The 17,692-nt window shown below is 41.5% G+C and overlaps 1 protein-coding gene across 9 annotated transcripts in view; it reads right to left on the bottom strand.

Annotated features, from left to right (window-relative positions):
- Positions 1 to 17,692, bottom strand: part of MARCHF8 (membrane associated ring-CH-type finger 8) — a 107,096-nt gene that overhangs the window by 55,308 nt on the left and 34,096 nt on the right. Inside the window, exons 2-4 of one of the 9 annotated variants that reach the window (XM_040605383.1) lie at positions 12,732 to 12,820; positions 7,468 to 7,570; positions 4,558 to 4,690 (exon numbers count right to left, since the gene is read on the bottom strand). The exons of 6 other annotated variants lie outside the window; for them this stretch is intronic. In XM_040605383.1, the coding sequence (XP_040461317.1) occupies positions 4,558 to 4,587 (30 nt within the window). In that variant the 5' untranslated portion in view covers positions 4,588 to 4,690; positions 7,468 to 7,570; positions 12,732 to 12,820. The remainder of the gene's footprint in view (positions 1 to 4,557; positions 4,691 to 7,467; positions 7,571 to 12,731; positions 12,821 to 17,692) is intronic. 2 more of the 9 variants (XM_040605384.1, XM_040605385.1) reach the window with 2 other exon arrangements.

Raw genomic sequence — 17,692 nt, 5'->3', positions numbered from 1 at the left:
CCCAGACTGCAGAAGCTGCTGTCAGTTCCTTCCTAACCTCCATTTTCTCAGTGCTTTCAAGCTGCTAGCCTTCACCAGCTTCACACCAGCTCCTCCAGCAGCACAGAAAAGCAACACTGGCTAAAGCTCTCCGCAGAGTTCAACACACAGGTGGTCTGACTCTGAGAGGTCTAACTGGCCTATCTGTATTCATGATTTTGTATCTAAGCTTGGCAAAGGTCACGAGCATCTGTACGTCAATATTTACAAAGTGTGTTGAAATGTCTTTCTGTTAGCTTTAGGCTGGGATGTTGCATGTGTCTAGTCACCTCACTTCAGTGTCCTTCTCTAAACATCACCAAGAGGCAAATACATGACTGGGGAGCTCCGAGGCACAGCTGCAATGACACACTACCATTTATTGTGCACAAAACCTTGCTAAACAGCAGAACACTACTTTACCTCCAACCTGGTCATTTGCTGTTACTTTAACATGAATACACAACTAAACCAGACCAAACCAGAGCTGTATGGCCAAGACAGCATGTTGCTCAGCCCTGTGCCCAAGACTTGCTCAGAGAGAGGTGGCATACGGGTTGGCATTATCCCCACGCTAACATGCTCACACAGCTTTTGGATTGGGCTCGTCTGTATCAGCAAGACCTGACTTGACTTGCAGTCAACCCATGGAGATGCACGTGGCTGCCCGACATCCCTCTGTCTCTGCCAAATCTTACACAGGGTCACAACACCCCCACTGGAAGCTCCGTATTTCTGCCTGCTCTGCAGTCATTCCCAGGCTGGAGGAAAGGATGGACAACACCGTTTGTTGTTTCTGTTCAGGTATCAGCGCGTTCAGTGCCTTTTGGAGAATGGCATGCAGAGGTTTGGGGAGGTGTTGCTGGGGGGAAACAGTCTCTGTCCCTCCTTTTACTGCCTTGTCACCAGTGGCCAAGACATGGCCATGATGAAGTGGCCAAATCCATCACAGTGTTGAAGCACAAGGAGATGATGGCAGCCCTTTGCCCTCCTCCACCAGATCAAGGTACAGAGATCTCCAGCCTGGCATGCTGTACTTCCTCAAGGAGTGCAGAGGGTCCTGCCTCCTGAAGCCCTACTGCTGTTTCCCTCCCAGCCGCATCCATGGGAGGAAGCCAGACACCATTCCTCCCCACTGCCGGCAAAGGATGGAGGCAGAGGGCCACCCCACTCTGGGGGAAGAGACAGCAGCAAAACCATAGGGAAACTGGCTGACATTGAGAAAAGGCTGGATGGCACAGGGCAGGGTACAAAACTGACACCATGAATGAACGGTAACATATACTCCAACTCAATTTTACACCGTTTGTCATGACAAGCAATTTGATTACAGCCCCACCATGGCACCGGAACACTGCCCACCATTAAGGTTTCTGGGAGACAGCCTAGTGGCAGAAGGCCATGGACTGAAAATAGGTTCATTTTACACTACTTATCTGATTTTTCAATCTAAATTTATTCTTAAATTATTAAAAAAAAAAAAAAAACAAAACCACAAACTTACGTCTGTTCTCACCACAGACCTACCTTTAAAATTCCTTGTCAGCTAAGAAATAAAGAATCCTGAAGTTTCTGCACTGCTCAATAGGTCCTAAAAAGAGAGGCCGCCATGGTTAACCTTCCCTCTTTTTTACTACTTTTCCCAAGGACATCACAGATACAATCATTTCATTTAAATGTTGTTACAATACAAAACTGCCTTTCTATCACAGAACTAGCTAATAACTCCTCTTCCATTCCCTTTTTAATACCAACATAAGCATACTCTTCATTTCAGTTTGTGTCATTTCTTGCTGCTGCCAAATACTGAATATTTTAATTGCATTTTTGACTCTGCCATTGGGAACCTTGCTACTTCATTACAAAGAGACACTGAGATAGGAGATAAAACTGGGAAGGAGTTTTATCAAGTCAGTCTCAGTCCTGGTCCCTGCCACCGTTTGAACACAGAGTATCATCTTTCCTGTTCTGGTTTGATTCCACCTCTTCAGTGACCCACACAAAAATAACCACAAAATTGGACCTGTGCCCTTTTTTCCCTTATTCATAGGCTGTTTTTTTTTTTGTTCAAGGCAAACTCTCACCTTCCTGGACCTGCACGTAATGCCTGAAGTGCTCTGCTCTGTCTAAATTATTTTCCTCACTCTTTGGTGACAGAGTGAATATTTGGCAACATTTGTTGATATTTTGATCCAGAACATTTCCCAGACATGTGAAAGTTCCTTATTTAATAATATTTTTACTATTAAATAATAATGTCTGAATTTTAAAAAATTGTAAGCAGCAGAATAAAACTTCTGTCCCCAAGAGTGAGATTTTATGATCTACAGTGTCATAGTCCATCTGGGTCCTTCATGCTTCAGCTGCATGAGAATTTTGAGGAATTTCTGAAGCACAGGCATAAAACTTTCAGATGGCACATCAAACACTCTTATCTGGGCCCAAAGTGGTTTAAGCTGCAGGAGAACATGCTTGAGTCCTCTCTGTGCCAATAAGGTTGTAATTGCTGTTTTGTGCTACAGTGATAGTATCAAATTTTATTTGATTAATAAATAAATAAATAAATAAAATCTGCCTGGGTGAGTGGCAGGGCAGCTGAGTACAGACAAGATCTGAATGTGGGTAGTTGAAAGAGAACACCACAGAGATGCTTTTAGAAAACTTCATTTTAAACTATCAACACATCCACTCAGTATATTAAACATGCAAGTGCGGAAATAACTCTTCCTTTCCTATACCCTCATGACTAGACAACACAGTTCTGGACTCCAGGTGTAAGAGTACTAAAGCAGTAAAATACACTTTAATGCTAAACGAAAAAAAAAAAAGAAATCTTAAAAGTTTAAATCACATAATCCCAAATCCATCTCTTAATTCCACTGATTTCAATCAAGTAACTGAATGCATGGGACCTCACAAGTCTAATAAAATCCTGATAGCAAGCTTCCATGAAACAAGGATCTTACACGTTGAAAGGTCATACGATCTGTTGTAGAAGAGTGTTAGATCTGTCACCTCTCTATCTCATGACAAATATTGAAGCATCTGCAAACTTTAAGCAGCAGACCAACTCTCACTGTATGTACAGCATACAAATTTCAAGAACTTTTAACATGTGAAGTCAAAAGGAGCTTCAGTTTTTAAGTTAGCATTTCAAGTTATTTAGGACTCCTAAATTAGTACTGATTTCCCCCCTGCCCAAAGCTCCAGGCTGATAGTGTGTGCGACGGAGTCATTCCCAGCTGTTAACTAAAGGAAGAACGAAATGTCACTAAATATCGTATTCTTGTGTACATGCAAATTCTATTTAGATGATCAAGTCATCTTGGAAGACAACATACTGGCAGGCAGCATACATTTAAGCTTCCCCAAAAGCACATGATCATTAATCTTCTCCTGGAGGATTTTACATAAAGCTGACAATTTCTGCTCCCACCAGTAATGCTTATTTATTAAACCCTGACTGGACTTCAAGCTATCGTTTTGAAAAGAAAACAACTTGCCTCCACAGAAAAGCAATGTTTCATCCCAGTTGTCTAGCAGGGAGTCTTTGATTTTTTGCACTTTCAAGTTTGGGTTTTTTAGCAGCCCATCTAAATAAATAAGTAAGTTAAATCCTCCCCAAACCAAAGCAAACCCCCCAACCAGGAAAGGCAGGCAGGCGGGATGCTCACAAGCACGGTGCAGTTAGCAGCCAGAGGCAGCATACATGCTTAGACACACAAAGCAAATAACATTTGAATATTCTTGCCAAATGAGATTATGTGTTTGTATACCTCCTTCTCTCACACATGCAGAAACACACATTACACAGCAAATAATGCTCACAGAACAGAACAAAGCCCCTTTGTTATTGTTCCGTAAGGTTTTGCAAAATCCCCTTCTTTGTCTAAAACCGAACTAATAATGTTGCTCGAGCCCTGATGATCTAAATATACAAACCTTGTACATAGAAGTAATATAGATTTCTTTTAGAATGACAACATTAGAAAATACAGACAAGCTTTTGTGAACAGAAGCCTCAATTTACAAGCATCTTTATTCGGGGGGGGGGGGGGGGGGGAAGTAGTAAATACTGCAGCCATTCAAGTGCAGACACTCTGAAAGGACACAATTGGAGCTTAAGGCTTACCACATCCAGCTGTGTTTTAACAGACTCTCTTACGGTTACCTCCCCCCAAATGAAAGTGCTAATACCAATACAATTAAAACACCAGCTTCAATAAAAAGCACCCAAAAAATGTCCAAACACCAGCGAGTTATATGTCTGCTTTTCAATCCTCAGCACCTTCAGAAGAATGTTAGCGTGAATGAAAGAAAGGTGCTTAAACACCAAAAAAGGCAGCTTCACAATTAAAACTGAACCAAGTATCACACTGAAAGGGATCGTTCACGTAGCACTCTAACGAGGAGCCTCTACAGCAGTCTCTCTTGACAGGCTGCCCTGACGTACATATTTGTTTTGCAGGGCTTAACAGCATCCCTACAATGAACTGTAAGATACTGCCAAGATACTATGCTGACAAGGCATTCTCCTACCTGAAGCTTCATTTTCCAGCATGAATGCATGTGTGTATCCTCAGTGTAGCTTCCTCTGGTTGCATGACTCCTGTTATTCAGACTAAAGAGACGGAGCTGTGTAAGCAGAGCTGCCTGACTGCCCTACATTTGCCTGCAGATGAAGAGTTGGTGCTGTACTTGCCTGGGCTTGTTTAAGCCCCCTAAATATAATACTAGTGTAGCTCAAACTAGACTAACTACTTCCTCCAGCTGATCCCAGTGAAAAGAGCTTGTGATGAATAATGCATGAGAACTCCTATGAACACACTCCATTCCTTGCAGCAGCTCATGCCCACCTCTCCCCTTTTCCTGAAAGCAATCCCTAGCAATTTTTTTGTTCTATGAAGCATAAAAATTCTCCCAATGTCCAGAGCAGGGAAGATGCCCCTCCCAGATCCATTTTCTTTCCTCCACTCGTTAGCCAAACTAATAGATCTGGTGATTTATTTTTTTTTTTTAACATAAAAATCTGCGCAGCTAGAAGCCAAAGAAAACATGATAAGCACAGAGCCATATGTCTGGACTACACAATCCTAGTCAATTCAGTTGCTTAGTAATTAATTTTTCTTATTCTTAAGGGCTGTGATGCAAGAGAGGCTGTATAAAAAGATGAACAGCAAAAACTGAGAAAGAATGTGACAGACCAGAAAATAATACAGCACAAAGAAGGTGGAAAAAAAAATGCCTGCTGTAGCTGGCAAGTTCAGTTGACTGTTTACAGAGAAAAGATACTGCTTAGGAGAACTTGGTGGGCGGAAGAATATGGGGGATAAATTCACATGCTGCTTTTCTCGAGCAATAAATTCCGCTATGTCAGTACAACTTTGCAAGCTAACTACAAAAATCACTTACTTTCAGATATTCTTCCAAAGAGTGAACAAACACAGGACTAATTTGCAAGTGCAATTACTGCAATAGGAAAATGTCAATACATGCCACTTGTGGTTTCAGTCCTATTTCTCAGAATTGTTTTGCTTTGATTTCACTGTTAGATACACAATGAATTATTTGGCATCTCTTTATCAGTTACCTGCTGCAATCCAAGTGACATTGCTGTCTTAACACAACCGACAAGGCTCTTAGAAGCCGTTAGCTGCCTGTAAAGGAAACGTGGCTTTAATGTTACCATTTGCAGTGAGAGAGTGTGTGCAGCTTCCTAAACCCTGAACCACAGCTTTTCAGTTTGGGCATAACTTAACTCTAGACATCTCTGAGGCTGCATTTTTCAGGTCACATCACAGCTCAGCGACAGTCCCTGCTTTCTACCCCCGCCTCAGGTGACTTACACAAAAAAAGACAGCGAAAAGGTGAAGACAACTGAGAAAGGCCAAAGAGAAAGAGATACTCAACACATTGTAGTGACCTAGTGCTCAGCCATGACTGGTGGTTATTTTCAAAAGTACTCCTCTTCCACCTCTGCTAAGGATCAAAGCTAAACTTAGGATTCTCCAGATGACGCTATCCAGGCAGTAGCATTTATGGTCACACTTTCCCTGGGATACCTCTGACCCTGGGAATGCTATACACACCACAAGGCAGAGGAGGGGATTTCCCGTCCCTTCAACTGCACTTTTTTCCAGACCAACTCCATCTTCTCACCCTCAGCAGTTCCCTGCCCCATCCACTTTCCAACTGAGGTTTTCAAATGACAGCACCATATTCAAAATTCAATTTTACACAAAATTACACGGTACAAACCTTGTGGCCAGGGCCACTCTGTACGTAACTTTGTTTCTCATACTCAAGGACAACACCCTGAGCTAGACGGACCTTTTGTCTCATCCACCACAGCTGGTCCCATATCCTCAGCACTCTGCAGAATTTGCTGTTTCTTCCTCCCCCCAGACCAAATATTTCTTTTCAAAAAGGAAAAGCACAATACAAGATCAAATCCACACAAACATTATCAGAGCCATAAACAAAGGCTGGGAAAATACTTCACTTACCAATACGCTATGGATAAACCTCAAGGAGGCAAAGCTTCCTAGTATTTAAAAACAAGGCCCTAATATCCTCCTTCAGCTCCTCCACCACAATTTTAAAAATGGGAACCAAGAAGCTTCCAGAGAATTAGCAGGACTGCCTGAAGTGAGAAGGTGGAGCTCTGCATTAACCCAGCCTTGTACACCACAAATTCAAGGAATGCGATTGGGCTGAACATGACAGATGCAGGAGGGCTGCTTCATGGAGAGATCTTCCATTTCTGCAAAGGATGCCAAAAGGGCTACACCTTGTTAGAGGTAACATAATCACATGGCATAACTCAGATTCTACACTATAAACAAACAGCAGATAAAACAGCTGAAGTGAATCATTTAGAGTGCAATCTTACTTTTAAACTTAATAGTTTTTAAACAGGGTATGTTACATTCATGTCTATACAACTGACTCAATTTCAGAAACCGCAGCAAATAGTAAATAATAAGCTGCAAGATTAGCTCTGTCAATGGCTGGGTTCAAAACTCATCCCCCTATTTTCATACCAGATGAGCTTCTGCTAAACAACGGAATGCTCTTCCCTCTCCGCGCCTGCCTTGCAGACTTCTCCTGCAGCCTCACAGTGGTGCCTGGTTTTGGCTCACACAAGACTTGTGCAAAAAGCACTTTGTAAACAAAATTTCTGCCTTAGTTCAACCTAGGCAACTGCACCGCCATGAATTCACTCTCCAGATGTTATCTTTAATATCTAAAAGATAATGTTGAATTCTGAGGTGTTTTTTTTTTCCCCAAGGGCTGTAACTCTGAGGCTAATGGAAATGGATTGCTGGGGGAGGATAGGCGATGACACACATGATAACTGCCATAAACACGTATTTGTGAAGCTTTATGTACAGGGAAGTACGTATTTAGGCTCAATTAATAACTTTATAGAGTCCTTTGGATACTTACCCTCTTCCTCTTAGTACTTCAGGTTAGTTCAAAGGTTATGAGGGTTTGTTTCCAAATTCAACAGGTATATTACCATTACAAAGAATTATAGGAACGCAGCAGGCTGGAAAAGAAATCCAGTTTAATTACATTCTGCACCAGCGTTTCACCAATGGACTCTCAGCAGAACTACACCTACATGTGGCACATAGGACTACTCCCATGACAACAGGTGTTATGAGTAAGTTTCCAGGAGAAGCAAACCAGAACACAGATGAGCAATGACAGTAATTAAACACTTTTTATTATTTCAGAACATTATCTCCTTTGGGTACTCAAATTAAAACATATGAGAAAATTAAAGCTTATCTGCCTTCTAAAAAGCGTCCTTCATTAGGATTTAAACAAAAAAATAGTGCTTCCTAACTTTTTAAAGAATAATGAGCTCAAATGTTTTCTGAATCCATCCATTTATTTAATGTAGCATAAAAAGTGTGTTTCTAAAAACCTAATGTCTGAAAACGATGGAGTTTACACTAAAAATCTGATTGTCCATTTAAAAACACCCATCCATACACGATTTTCCCAATTTCTATGTATCACAGCTTCAAAAAAAAAAAAAAAAAAAAGGAAACATGGATATTGACAGTCTAAAGCCACATGGCAAACAACTCCAAAGTGACATGAGTTAATGAGGTGATACCTGACTACTTAGGGTTAACATACTGTTGAGTCTTGCATCCCCAAAACAAAGCAATTTGGGGTTTTTTCCCCCCATCAAATATTAAACATTCTACTATGTAATAAAATATTGGAATTTATTTTAAGAATAATTTTTAAGAATATATAAGAAATAATTCTTACATTTATGAGGCTAAGAAGAGCAGTTTAAAAATTAATGGCATTCTGATGAACAGCTTTGTATTTATTTAAAATTAACTGCATTTTGTAGCATTCTCCTGCATGCCTGAACAATCATGTTGCCACCATGAAAGGAAAAGACATAGGGGAGGGCTGACCAAAGCAAGAACTGTGCTAGCAAAATCATCTTTCATTCATGCGCACTTATTAGGTGAGACTTGAAATAATATGTATGGCTTCAGCTCACAGACACATCACTTCATTACGTGCTTATGCTAGGGGCCAAGCTGCATAATTTTTGTTAAGTATTTAGCTACTGGCTGGCCAGTTAATTTTACAGTCAAATCTTGTACAGTCTATTTAGTTTCTCCCGTTTTTAAATAACTGCAGCCTCCTGGGGAAATTCTCTAGTAGACCATCTGCTCGTTTCCTATAAATCCTCCTTTCAGACCTTACGCAAATTTCCAAGCTGCCAATCAGAACTTCTTTGATGTCTGGGTAAAAAAAAACAACTCAACTATTCTGAACTGAAAGGGGCAGCACAATAAGATTAGTTATCCCCTGACCAGTAAAATAACAATTGCAAAGTGGGCCATTTCTCTGCAGCGCATCTCAAGCAGCAGGTACACCTTCAGTGGGATGAGCGCTTATGGTCCTCCCTGGCCACAGGTTAGGAAAGGATGGTCATGATCTAGGGACAATTTATCTTGCATTTTTAGCTCATTTATTCTCTCCTAAGTTTCTGTGTGCCCGAGCACCTTGTTTGTGACCATCTCAGTTGGTACTGCCTGGGAACAGCTGATGGATGTTTCCCAGGTCTGACCCCAAAGGAGGGTGGAGGGAAGGAAGAACCAATTTGGATGGCAAAAGCACAATGGCAAAAAGGTGGGATGAGGAGATGTTAAATACCAAGCAGTGTTTCCTGTCCATGAACTCGCATAACCACACTTGTGCAAGTGCTGCAGTGCTCCTCTCTGGTTTATGCAATGCTGCAGGCTGTGCAGACCCAATGTTACACCAGACTTTTTCCAAACAAACAAGGCCAGAGGGAGTTTCAGCAATCAGAAACACAATGAAGGAGCTAACAGACTTGGATCCAGCAGATGTTTCTCTGAGCTTATGTGAATTTAACAGCGGAAAAAGATGAGGATTTTGTATGTATTTTAAATGAAATTAGCACCAGCATCTGAGCTCCATACCAGGCATTAACAAATACCACAGAACATCCCATGCTGCTGTGGAACAGGCAGAAAGACAGCAGTACCTCTAGGCAGGAGCTGCCTTTTTGCTGCTGCCTGTGCCTAGTTCAAATACTTGCCACCGCAGCAGCACATTCACAACACTGCAACGCAATGTAATAGTCCTTACCCCGAGTACTGTGGGTGTCACTAATGCACCTACAAGAGTGGGGTGTAACAATACGGCCTGTAGAATTTTTCCAAAAAGCATTAAAAGATTGATTCCAGAAAAAAACCGAAACCAACAACACACCAAATCCTCAAAAAGGACTTCACAACTTCACACTAGAGGAAACTGGGTGATTGAACATGAAATAAAAACCCCAAGAAACTAAGTGGCGTATTGAGCTTCCTAAATGGTTTTACTTCCCCTCACATCTACAGTTTGGGCTCTTTCTTCTGCTTTTTGGCCTTAGAAAATATAACTGAGTTCAGAATAGTGGATTACACACAAGTTTTCCCCACCGAAACCGCACTTGCAGGAACTAGTTAACAAGACTTTCACAAACATTTGAGAAATCTAAGAAAAAAAGTAAAAAACAGAACTTTGTTATAAAAAGGAACTGTAAGAGCTTCCTCAGAAGTTCTTTAAAAAAAACCAAACCCAACCCCCCATCAGATTCAAAACTCATGACAGCTAAAACCCACCTAAATATTGCACAAGGAGAATTCACCAGAAAGGATGTAACAGACATGTTGGTCATGGCTCTGCATTAAACACTCCCAAAAATTCTGGTTATAAACTAGAACCTCAGGCTTCACAGTTATTTCTGTCCTAATGACTGAACTGAAAAACAGCAGGGCCATAAAAATAGGCTGATCTCATCTGCCTTCCCTCACTCTGTAATCCACCAAGACTTGTGTGTGCCTTGGCTGGGTTTACTGCAGGTAGCCAGACAGAAGCCAGTCTTAAAGGAGGACTTCAACGATCTACTTCTTGTGTTCCTGTTGGTTACCCCACAGCATCTGTGGGGACAGACAGTGCAGGAGGCATCAGAGCCTGCTGCCGGACTGTTGGCGGTGGATGTGCGAGTCAAGGGACCGTGGTGGACACTTTCTGGAAGAGGATAAATCATCAGAGTGCATTGCAGAGGGGGCCAGAGGATAGATACCTGGGTTTTGCTGGATGAGACACCTGCAAATGGCACTTTCAAAGTAGTTCCTTTAAATGAGTAGCTGTAGCACCAGAGGTGGGGAGATGTCAAAGAGAAGTCTTTAAGGAACTGCAGGGCTCTTGTAATGATTAGCTACCTGCTACAGGCTTTACAGGTGGGCTTCTTTTGGAAAGGTCAGACTGAAACCAACAAAGCTGCTAAAGTATTTAGATCCAGGTATCAGAATTTGTGAAAGAAAATATCTGGATCTGGAGATGATGCTTAGCAGCACGTTCAGTACATATTTTTGAACTCTCATGGGGCAGTGGGAGCATTCCTGGCAGACTGGAGGCAGAGCAGCAGGGCCAGGCAGAGACTAAAACTGGGAACGCTTTCAGGAGATAAGCAGCTGCTACCAGTCCTGCTCGGCGTGAGACCAGGTGGACTGGGGGAGTTCAAAATGCTCATAAACCTAGGAGCAACAGCAGTGCTGTGCTCTCTGCTGTATCCACATTCAAAAAGAAACAGGTTTATAGATGATAAAGGGGGAAAAAATAGAACAAAACAGCATGGTGTGGACACGATACAGCAGGAACTGAAGCTCCAAGGGGAACAATGCTGCCCAGCCACGGAGATCCTCTCTCTTTCTCCCTAGCTGCATCCATGGGAAAGGCCCAATTTCCCATGGAAACTGCAAACTTCTATACTCCAGTCAGTTCATGCGAGTAACCATTAGGAAGCATCTTTCAAAACGGCATTATTTACTCAAGCTCCAAAATACACAGAACAAAGGGTGTAAAACAAGGCCTTAATACCTGGGTGCATTACCCACTCCCAAAATTCTCTCTGCTAACTCTTGCAGACGAAACATCCCTCACACCAGCTGAGCTCAGGATGCAATTGGGATAAAGTGCTGTCCTGCCGCAGACATGCTTACCCTATCTATTTTGTTGGGTTTTTTTGCCAGCCTATTATCTCCTGTTAACACTTCCCTAGAGTCTGTTTTAGCTCACCAAAACTCCCACCTTCACTATGTCTGATATGGTGGAGCATTTAGTTTTATTTCTTTTCCCAAATGTTTCCATCTAAAATGGAACAAATTATAATGATAAAAAACATGTTAAATGGTGAAGACATGACTCCAGACAGATCTGAAGTTGGCCTTGTCAAGGCAGAATCAAATGAAGACGTTCCTGCTGGTTCCACAAGATCAGTGCTAAGCCAGGCATTAGGCAATATTTTCAGTACTCATCTGGAAATGAATTTATGAAAAGACAACATAGGAAAGTCACTGCCAGTTACATTTACCGGTGACACAAAGCTTAGCAGGGTGCTAAAAATGATGAGGTTTACAGCCACTTTACAGACACTGAGCATCTGAAATTGATTTGGGGGAAAAAAAAACCCTGTACTCAAACTGCGTTATGTTTTCACCAAATCAAAGTGACACAGGCTGTAACTGCAAGTTATACAGGCTTCAGCCTATAAAGCAGGAGCACAGTAAAGGGTTTAGGAAGCTGCAGTGAAGTGACAACTGGAGATAAAACCTGAATGGGTTTGAGGTCAGGATCAGTGCCGCTTGCCACTGCATTATAGCAAGCAGAGATCAGTTGTCCCCTCTGAAGTCCAGCACTGCCAAGGTAGGTGCTGGAGAACTGAGGGAGAATACCACTAAAACCCTAAAAGCAAGAGCAGCACAGCTTGCCTTGTAATCAAGACACTTGCACCTTCAGTGTCCCAATCTTTCCCTTCCAGTAGAAGGAGAGGGGGCTGAAAAAGATCTCCTTCCATCCCTCACTCCGCCCACACATTTTCAAGGCTGTAGGAAATACCCTACTGGGAAAGAACAAAGATGTTACCTGTAAGTTTATTTAAAAAGTCGATGACCTAACTTATTTGTAAAACACACTGATAGGTCCAAAAGCACAATTTAAGAGCCTGTTTCAGTTAATGGAGAAAGAGCCACCAACAACCAGCATCTGAGAGCTGAAGCCGGAAAAACTCAGAATTAAAAAATGAAAGTTGTGTGTGGTTTCTGTAAACTGCGATGGTGGTTGGCATGGAAACAAACTGAGTAAGATAGAAGATTTACCCTTCATCTTCAAGTCAAGGCTGGAAGCTGAAGTGCCTCTTCCAAATACCATGAGTTATGGGTTCAATGTACGTCGCATCTAGTTACCCCTGTAACACAGGTCACCACAAGTCAGATCTGGCCAACCCTGCTGGCCTTCAACGTCACAAACTTCAAAGGACTCATTAAAATAAAACACGCCATTTTCAACCAGACCGATGGGAAACAGTTTGGTGGTGGAAGGTGCTGCTGATTTCAGTTAGGAAGCAGGGCAATCAGGCCTTTATTACTAGTGCCTACAGATACATGAATATATATATATATATATTTTAGATAGCTATGTTCTGCTTTGCGTATTAAAAAATTACATACAAAATAGCTGTTGTTTTTTAAAATTTAATCTACACTCCAGCATGCCTTTCCCTCTTCCACATGAACTTCATGATTGTATGATGATACATATTTTTTACTTGGCAATTTGAATGTAAGCCCAATAGTCAAGGTTTTTAGATTACTCACACAAGAAAACCAGTTCAGTTCCCAGCTGTAAGGGGAGAGGGTATCTTTCATTACTTTAAGCACAAATTAACACTGGCAGTGCCCAGTGGCCCTAATTTACAAATGTTTCCATTAAGTACCCCAGCGATTCCCTTTTAAGAGCTTAACTCCAAATAGCTATGGTTTAAAGTTTACAGGTAAGCAGTAGCTGTGCTTCCCTCTTCCCAAACGTCCCAACCTCGTTGTGTGAAAACAGAAACATCCTATTTAGGGGTCAGTTCCACATTTCTGCCTGCAATGTTTCAGTAACTCCAGTGTCTCTGGAGTACCTGATGCTTATGAGCAGCCAAAGGGGAAGTCACACTGCAGCATTTCATGCGGAATGAAGCTGTTTAACTGCTGTTACATTAACCAGCTCAGAGAAATTAAGATGCAAAAATCAGTGAATGTTTCACTTGGTTGCATACGAGCCTGCTTTGCAATCTTTACCCTAGTAATGTGCTTTCAACCATCTGTATTACAGTAAACATAACTAAAGAGGACTGAGGGGGAAAAAAAACTCAAACAGCAACTCTTTCCTATTGTCTGGGATCAATCAAATGTTTTCACTGTTTTTATGCTTAAAAACTAAAGCCAAAAAAGATCATGTAATACACTTGCTTAAGGAAACAGTGATGTTTGAAACTGAACAATCCAGAAACCACCTCCTCTGACATCTACTGCTTGGGAATAGTTGCTAGAAATAGGCAGGCAGATGATTTCCAGAAAAAACTGCGCAACTGACATGGGGTTTGTGCATCCAGCCAGAGCTGACTAAAACATTCCCTGTTCTGAAACTTTCCATTCAGGAAAAGCTACCAATGTGTGTTACAAGGCTGCTCTTTGACCACTTTAAAGGGAAACATAAAAATCAGTTGGGTAGTTAGTATTCAAAAAAAACAGAAGCAGCCCCTACACCTTTGACACCACCTTATTTTGGCTCCTCTCTCTAAATCCTAGGAAAAAGTTAATCTCATGCTTCTTTTAAGAATTTGATGCCAATCTGTAATTCTTATCAACATGTGATCGTAGGATTTAAAATATAGTATACGAAGAAGCTAAAGAAGAAAAAAAAAAACTATCATACACTAGTCACTCCCATGGGCTGTATGGTAAAGTCTGGCATCAACATACACTGCAGAGGTTATAGGACACAACTTCTCTTGTGTGCCATCAATCCCCGAAGGGCCTCAGAGGACTCAGACATGCCTGCTTCTGCTTCTATCTGCCCTGGAAAGACAGCACTCAGCTATGAAACTACAACTTTTTGTTGTACAACCATTCCCCAAACACTAGAAGATACACAGAGATCTGCTTCTTGCTCCTACCAAGCATCTTTTTTCCTCTGTTCAAGAGAGGTTAACTTCCCCCACACAGGGAAGCACCAATCTAGCATGGGAGATGCTTCACAATAGCTCAAACTCCATAGACACTTTTGAAACGAACCCTGGTAGTGACTGAGCAGCTGTCCTGAAATAGCATGAAAATGAGAAAGGACAGTATGGGATGCTGTTCTTCTAACTCGTTTCTTGTTTTCCTAGTGACAAAGTACAGAAGAAAGAACAGTATACTGGCTCAGAAAATCCTTGCTCAAATAACATGCCTCCGCACAGATTTGCAGTATAATGTGGGCAAGCTTTTAATGTCCATTTTTGACAGCTCTGTAGAAACTAATCAATTAATTAAATGGCTAATACAAAACTCAACTAGAAGTCCACGCCTGATCATCAGTGTAAATGTTTCTACTGCTCACCACCTCTCCTTTCTGCGCTCATTTCTTCTTCACCTGCCTTGTGAATCAGGCCCACTTTAATCATGCTTATAGAATTACAACCAACTAACCAGCATCCTCAGCAGCCACGATCTCAGATGTGCTGGGGTGTTTCCGATATGTATTCTGGGTTCTCACTTCCCTGTACGCTCAGGCCTCCTGCATCTGTTGCTGGAATGGCTCCTAGCCTGGCCTTGTGGGCTGAGGTCACCTCTCCTCTGATCTGCCACCATGGCTGTGCAGCATTCTCAACTCAGCCCTCAACATCTACTAGCTCACGCTCCAACTGTGATATGATACATTTAAAAGTGCACCTGACTTAAGATTAGCACCTCAAGGACTTCTTCAACCTCATCTGCTCTGCAAGTTTCCTATCTACTAAGGTCACACACTGTTCTTTGTATTTTTGCCTGTGAATCTCAAATCTGCTACATGTATTTGCTAATGTGAAGATCCTGATACACCCACGTAGACAAAGGAACGGAAGCACAAAGCTGTTACAGCGGTGACTGCCAGCATGCAAGTGGGACAGGCAGGGCTGGAAGGTGTTGAGTGGCACACATGCGGCCAGACGCTGGTGTTGGAGGAAGGCAGGGGTTCTCAGGAGGGGCTACCACTCAGTGTTTATACTAAGGGTGCTGGGAAGTACTACCTTACACCGTAATGGGATAATCCCAGCTCACAGGGAGGCGTCATGTGCCTCTTCACTTCAGACTTCTACTGGAGGAGTTAACCTCTAGGTTGGGAAAGAAATTTGGTATGTCCTGAAGTGGCAGACAATCTCTTGACAGATTAAGTGTGTATGTGTGGGTAACAGTGTTTAATTATGTGGTTATATACTGTTATCCCACTTCATGGGCATACTGAAGCTTGTCCAAGGAGGTTGGGACAAAGGGTAAACACAGTACTGTTACAAACAACCCTACATAAATATACTAAAGGTGACTGAAATTAGCTGACATGCCACATAAACCTGTTTCCTTTGTGGAAAGATCAAAATGCCTATTAAAGCTGTGGATATCTTGCACAGACAATCCTGCATGAAGACAGCTGCTATTTATATATAAACCTAGAATATCACCTCTGCAGTAGAAGTTAAACCTGCAATCAGAAGAATGAATGAACTGAAAGACTAGTAAGAAACACTTGTTTCTGATACTTTCCTCCCCATTGACAAGATCTCTCTGCGTGCTTTACAATAAGCACGTGAATCCGAGGGGTTACAAAACCACAACAGAATCACAACTTAAAGAAAGCTCTTGGACCTATGCTCTGTCAACTGGATGATATGCTCTCCAACATTACAGCATATCATCTAAAGGAAAAACACTTTGCACAACCTATGTGCTAAAGAGCCATTAAATAAAGAACAGAACATACATATTTTTTTTTTCTTTTTTCCTTGAAGAATGGGCTTGAAGGTGAAAGCAAAGGCAAAACATGGCTTTTATATGAAGATATTGTAGATCCAGGTTTCATCTCACATTGGAAGTGCATGAGTCAAGAACAGGTGACAACTACAAATGTTTGTTTATAAGGTAATTCAAGAACATCCGGAAGCAAGTAATTTTTCACACCTAAAGCAATTTACAGTGTACTTTAAAAATAAAAATGGAGCCAAAAATTCTTCCAAAATCCCCACAGGTTCATAGAGATATTAAGTACAGCATACTTAACTAAATGAACACAACCACACACTAGTTCCAGTTAACACAGAGTGAACTTGACTTAAGAGTTAAAAAAAATAATCTGATTGACTTTAAACATAAATATCCATAAATCCTTCTATGTCTATGAGATCCAGAGTAGTGATTTTCCAAGGTATAAGTACTTAAAAGCAGGTAATTAAATTATCCTTCAAGGCAGTAAGGCACACTGGAAAACTGTCTCCAAATCCAGCTTTGATATAGACACAAGTAGGTTACACAAAAAATTTAGATGTACAACCCATTTGTTTACTATAAGATCTTTGAAAAACCTAGGCATAAGATACAAACTTTTACTGCAAATGTTCTAATGTTAAAACTATACCAAAACCTGTTTCTACATTCATAGAATCTGAGTGTATGAATAACTGTGCTAAACACGCACACTTGCAGTTACATCAACAGATGCGTAACATGCATGCAAAGCATTAAGTGACATGGTCCCACACTCTTGCCTCCAGCACTACACCCTTAAAGAACGTGATGGAAACACACAGCATCCACTCAGCAGAGGGATGAAGCCAAATGCTGCAGATGTGAGAACAGTTCTCTCCCTGACCCAGACAGCCACCTGTTGTTAAGTCCACAAGGAACTGGATGCAGCCTGCATTCAAGCATATGAAAAAATATAAACTAGCCACTTTTACTCATTTGCATCAACATCAAAGTAGTGCTCATTTACAGGAAGAGAGAACTAGGTTGTAAATAAACTTAAACCTCCACAAATAGGAGATCCCATTCTTCCCTTTGTCTTTAAAGATGTCAAAAATTCAGTTCTTGACTCCTAGAAACTGAAATTATGAATTGCAGCCACTGACCTCACAGAACACACATTTGGGCTTGCTCAGTTACAAAAGCATGCAGACTTGCAGCTCTCATGAAAAATCTCCATAAGCAGCTTCCTAAAACAAGAGCAATGTCTGCTACCAATGGGAAACATGTTTAGTAGCAGATGACAGAACATCTCT

Source organism: Falco naumanni, chromosome 9 (genome assembly GCF_017639655.2).
Source record: "Falco naumanni isolate bFalNau1 chromosome 9, bFalNau1.pat, whole genome shotgun sequence".
NCBI classification, from domain to species: Eukaryota; Metazoa; Chordata; class Aves; order Falconiformes; family Falconidae; genus Falco; species Falco naumanni.
Note: the sequence above shows the minus strand (reverse complement) of the source record. Positions and strands in the feature narration are given on the sequence as shown.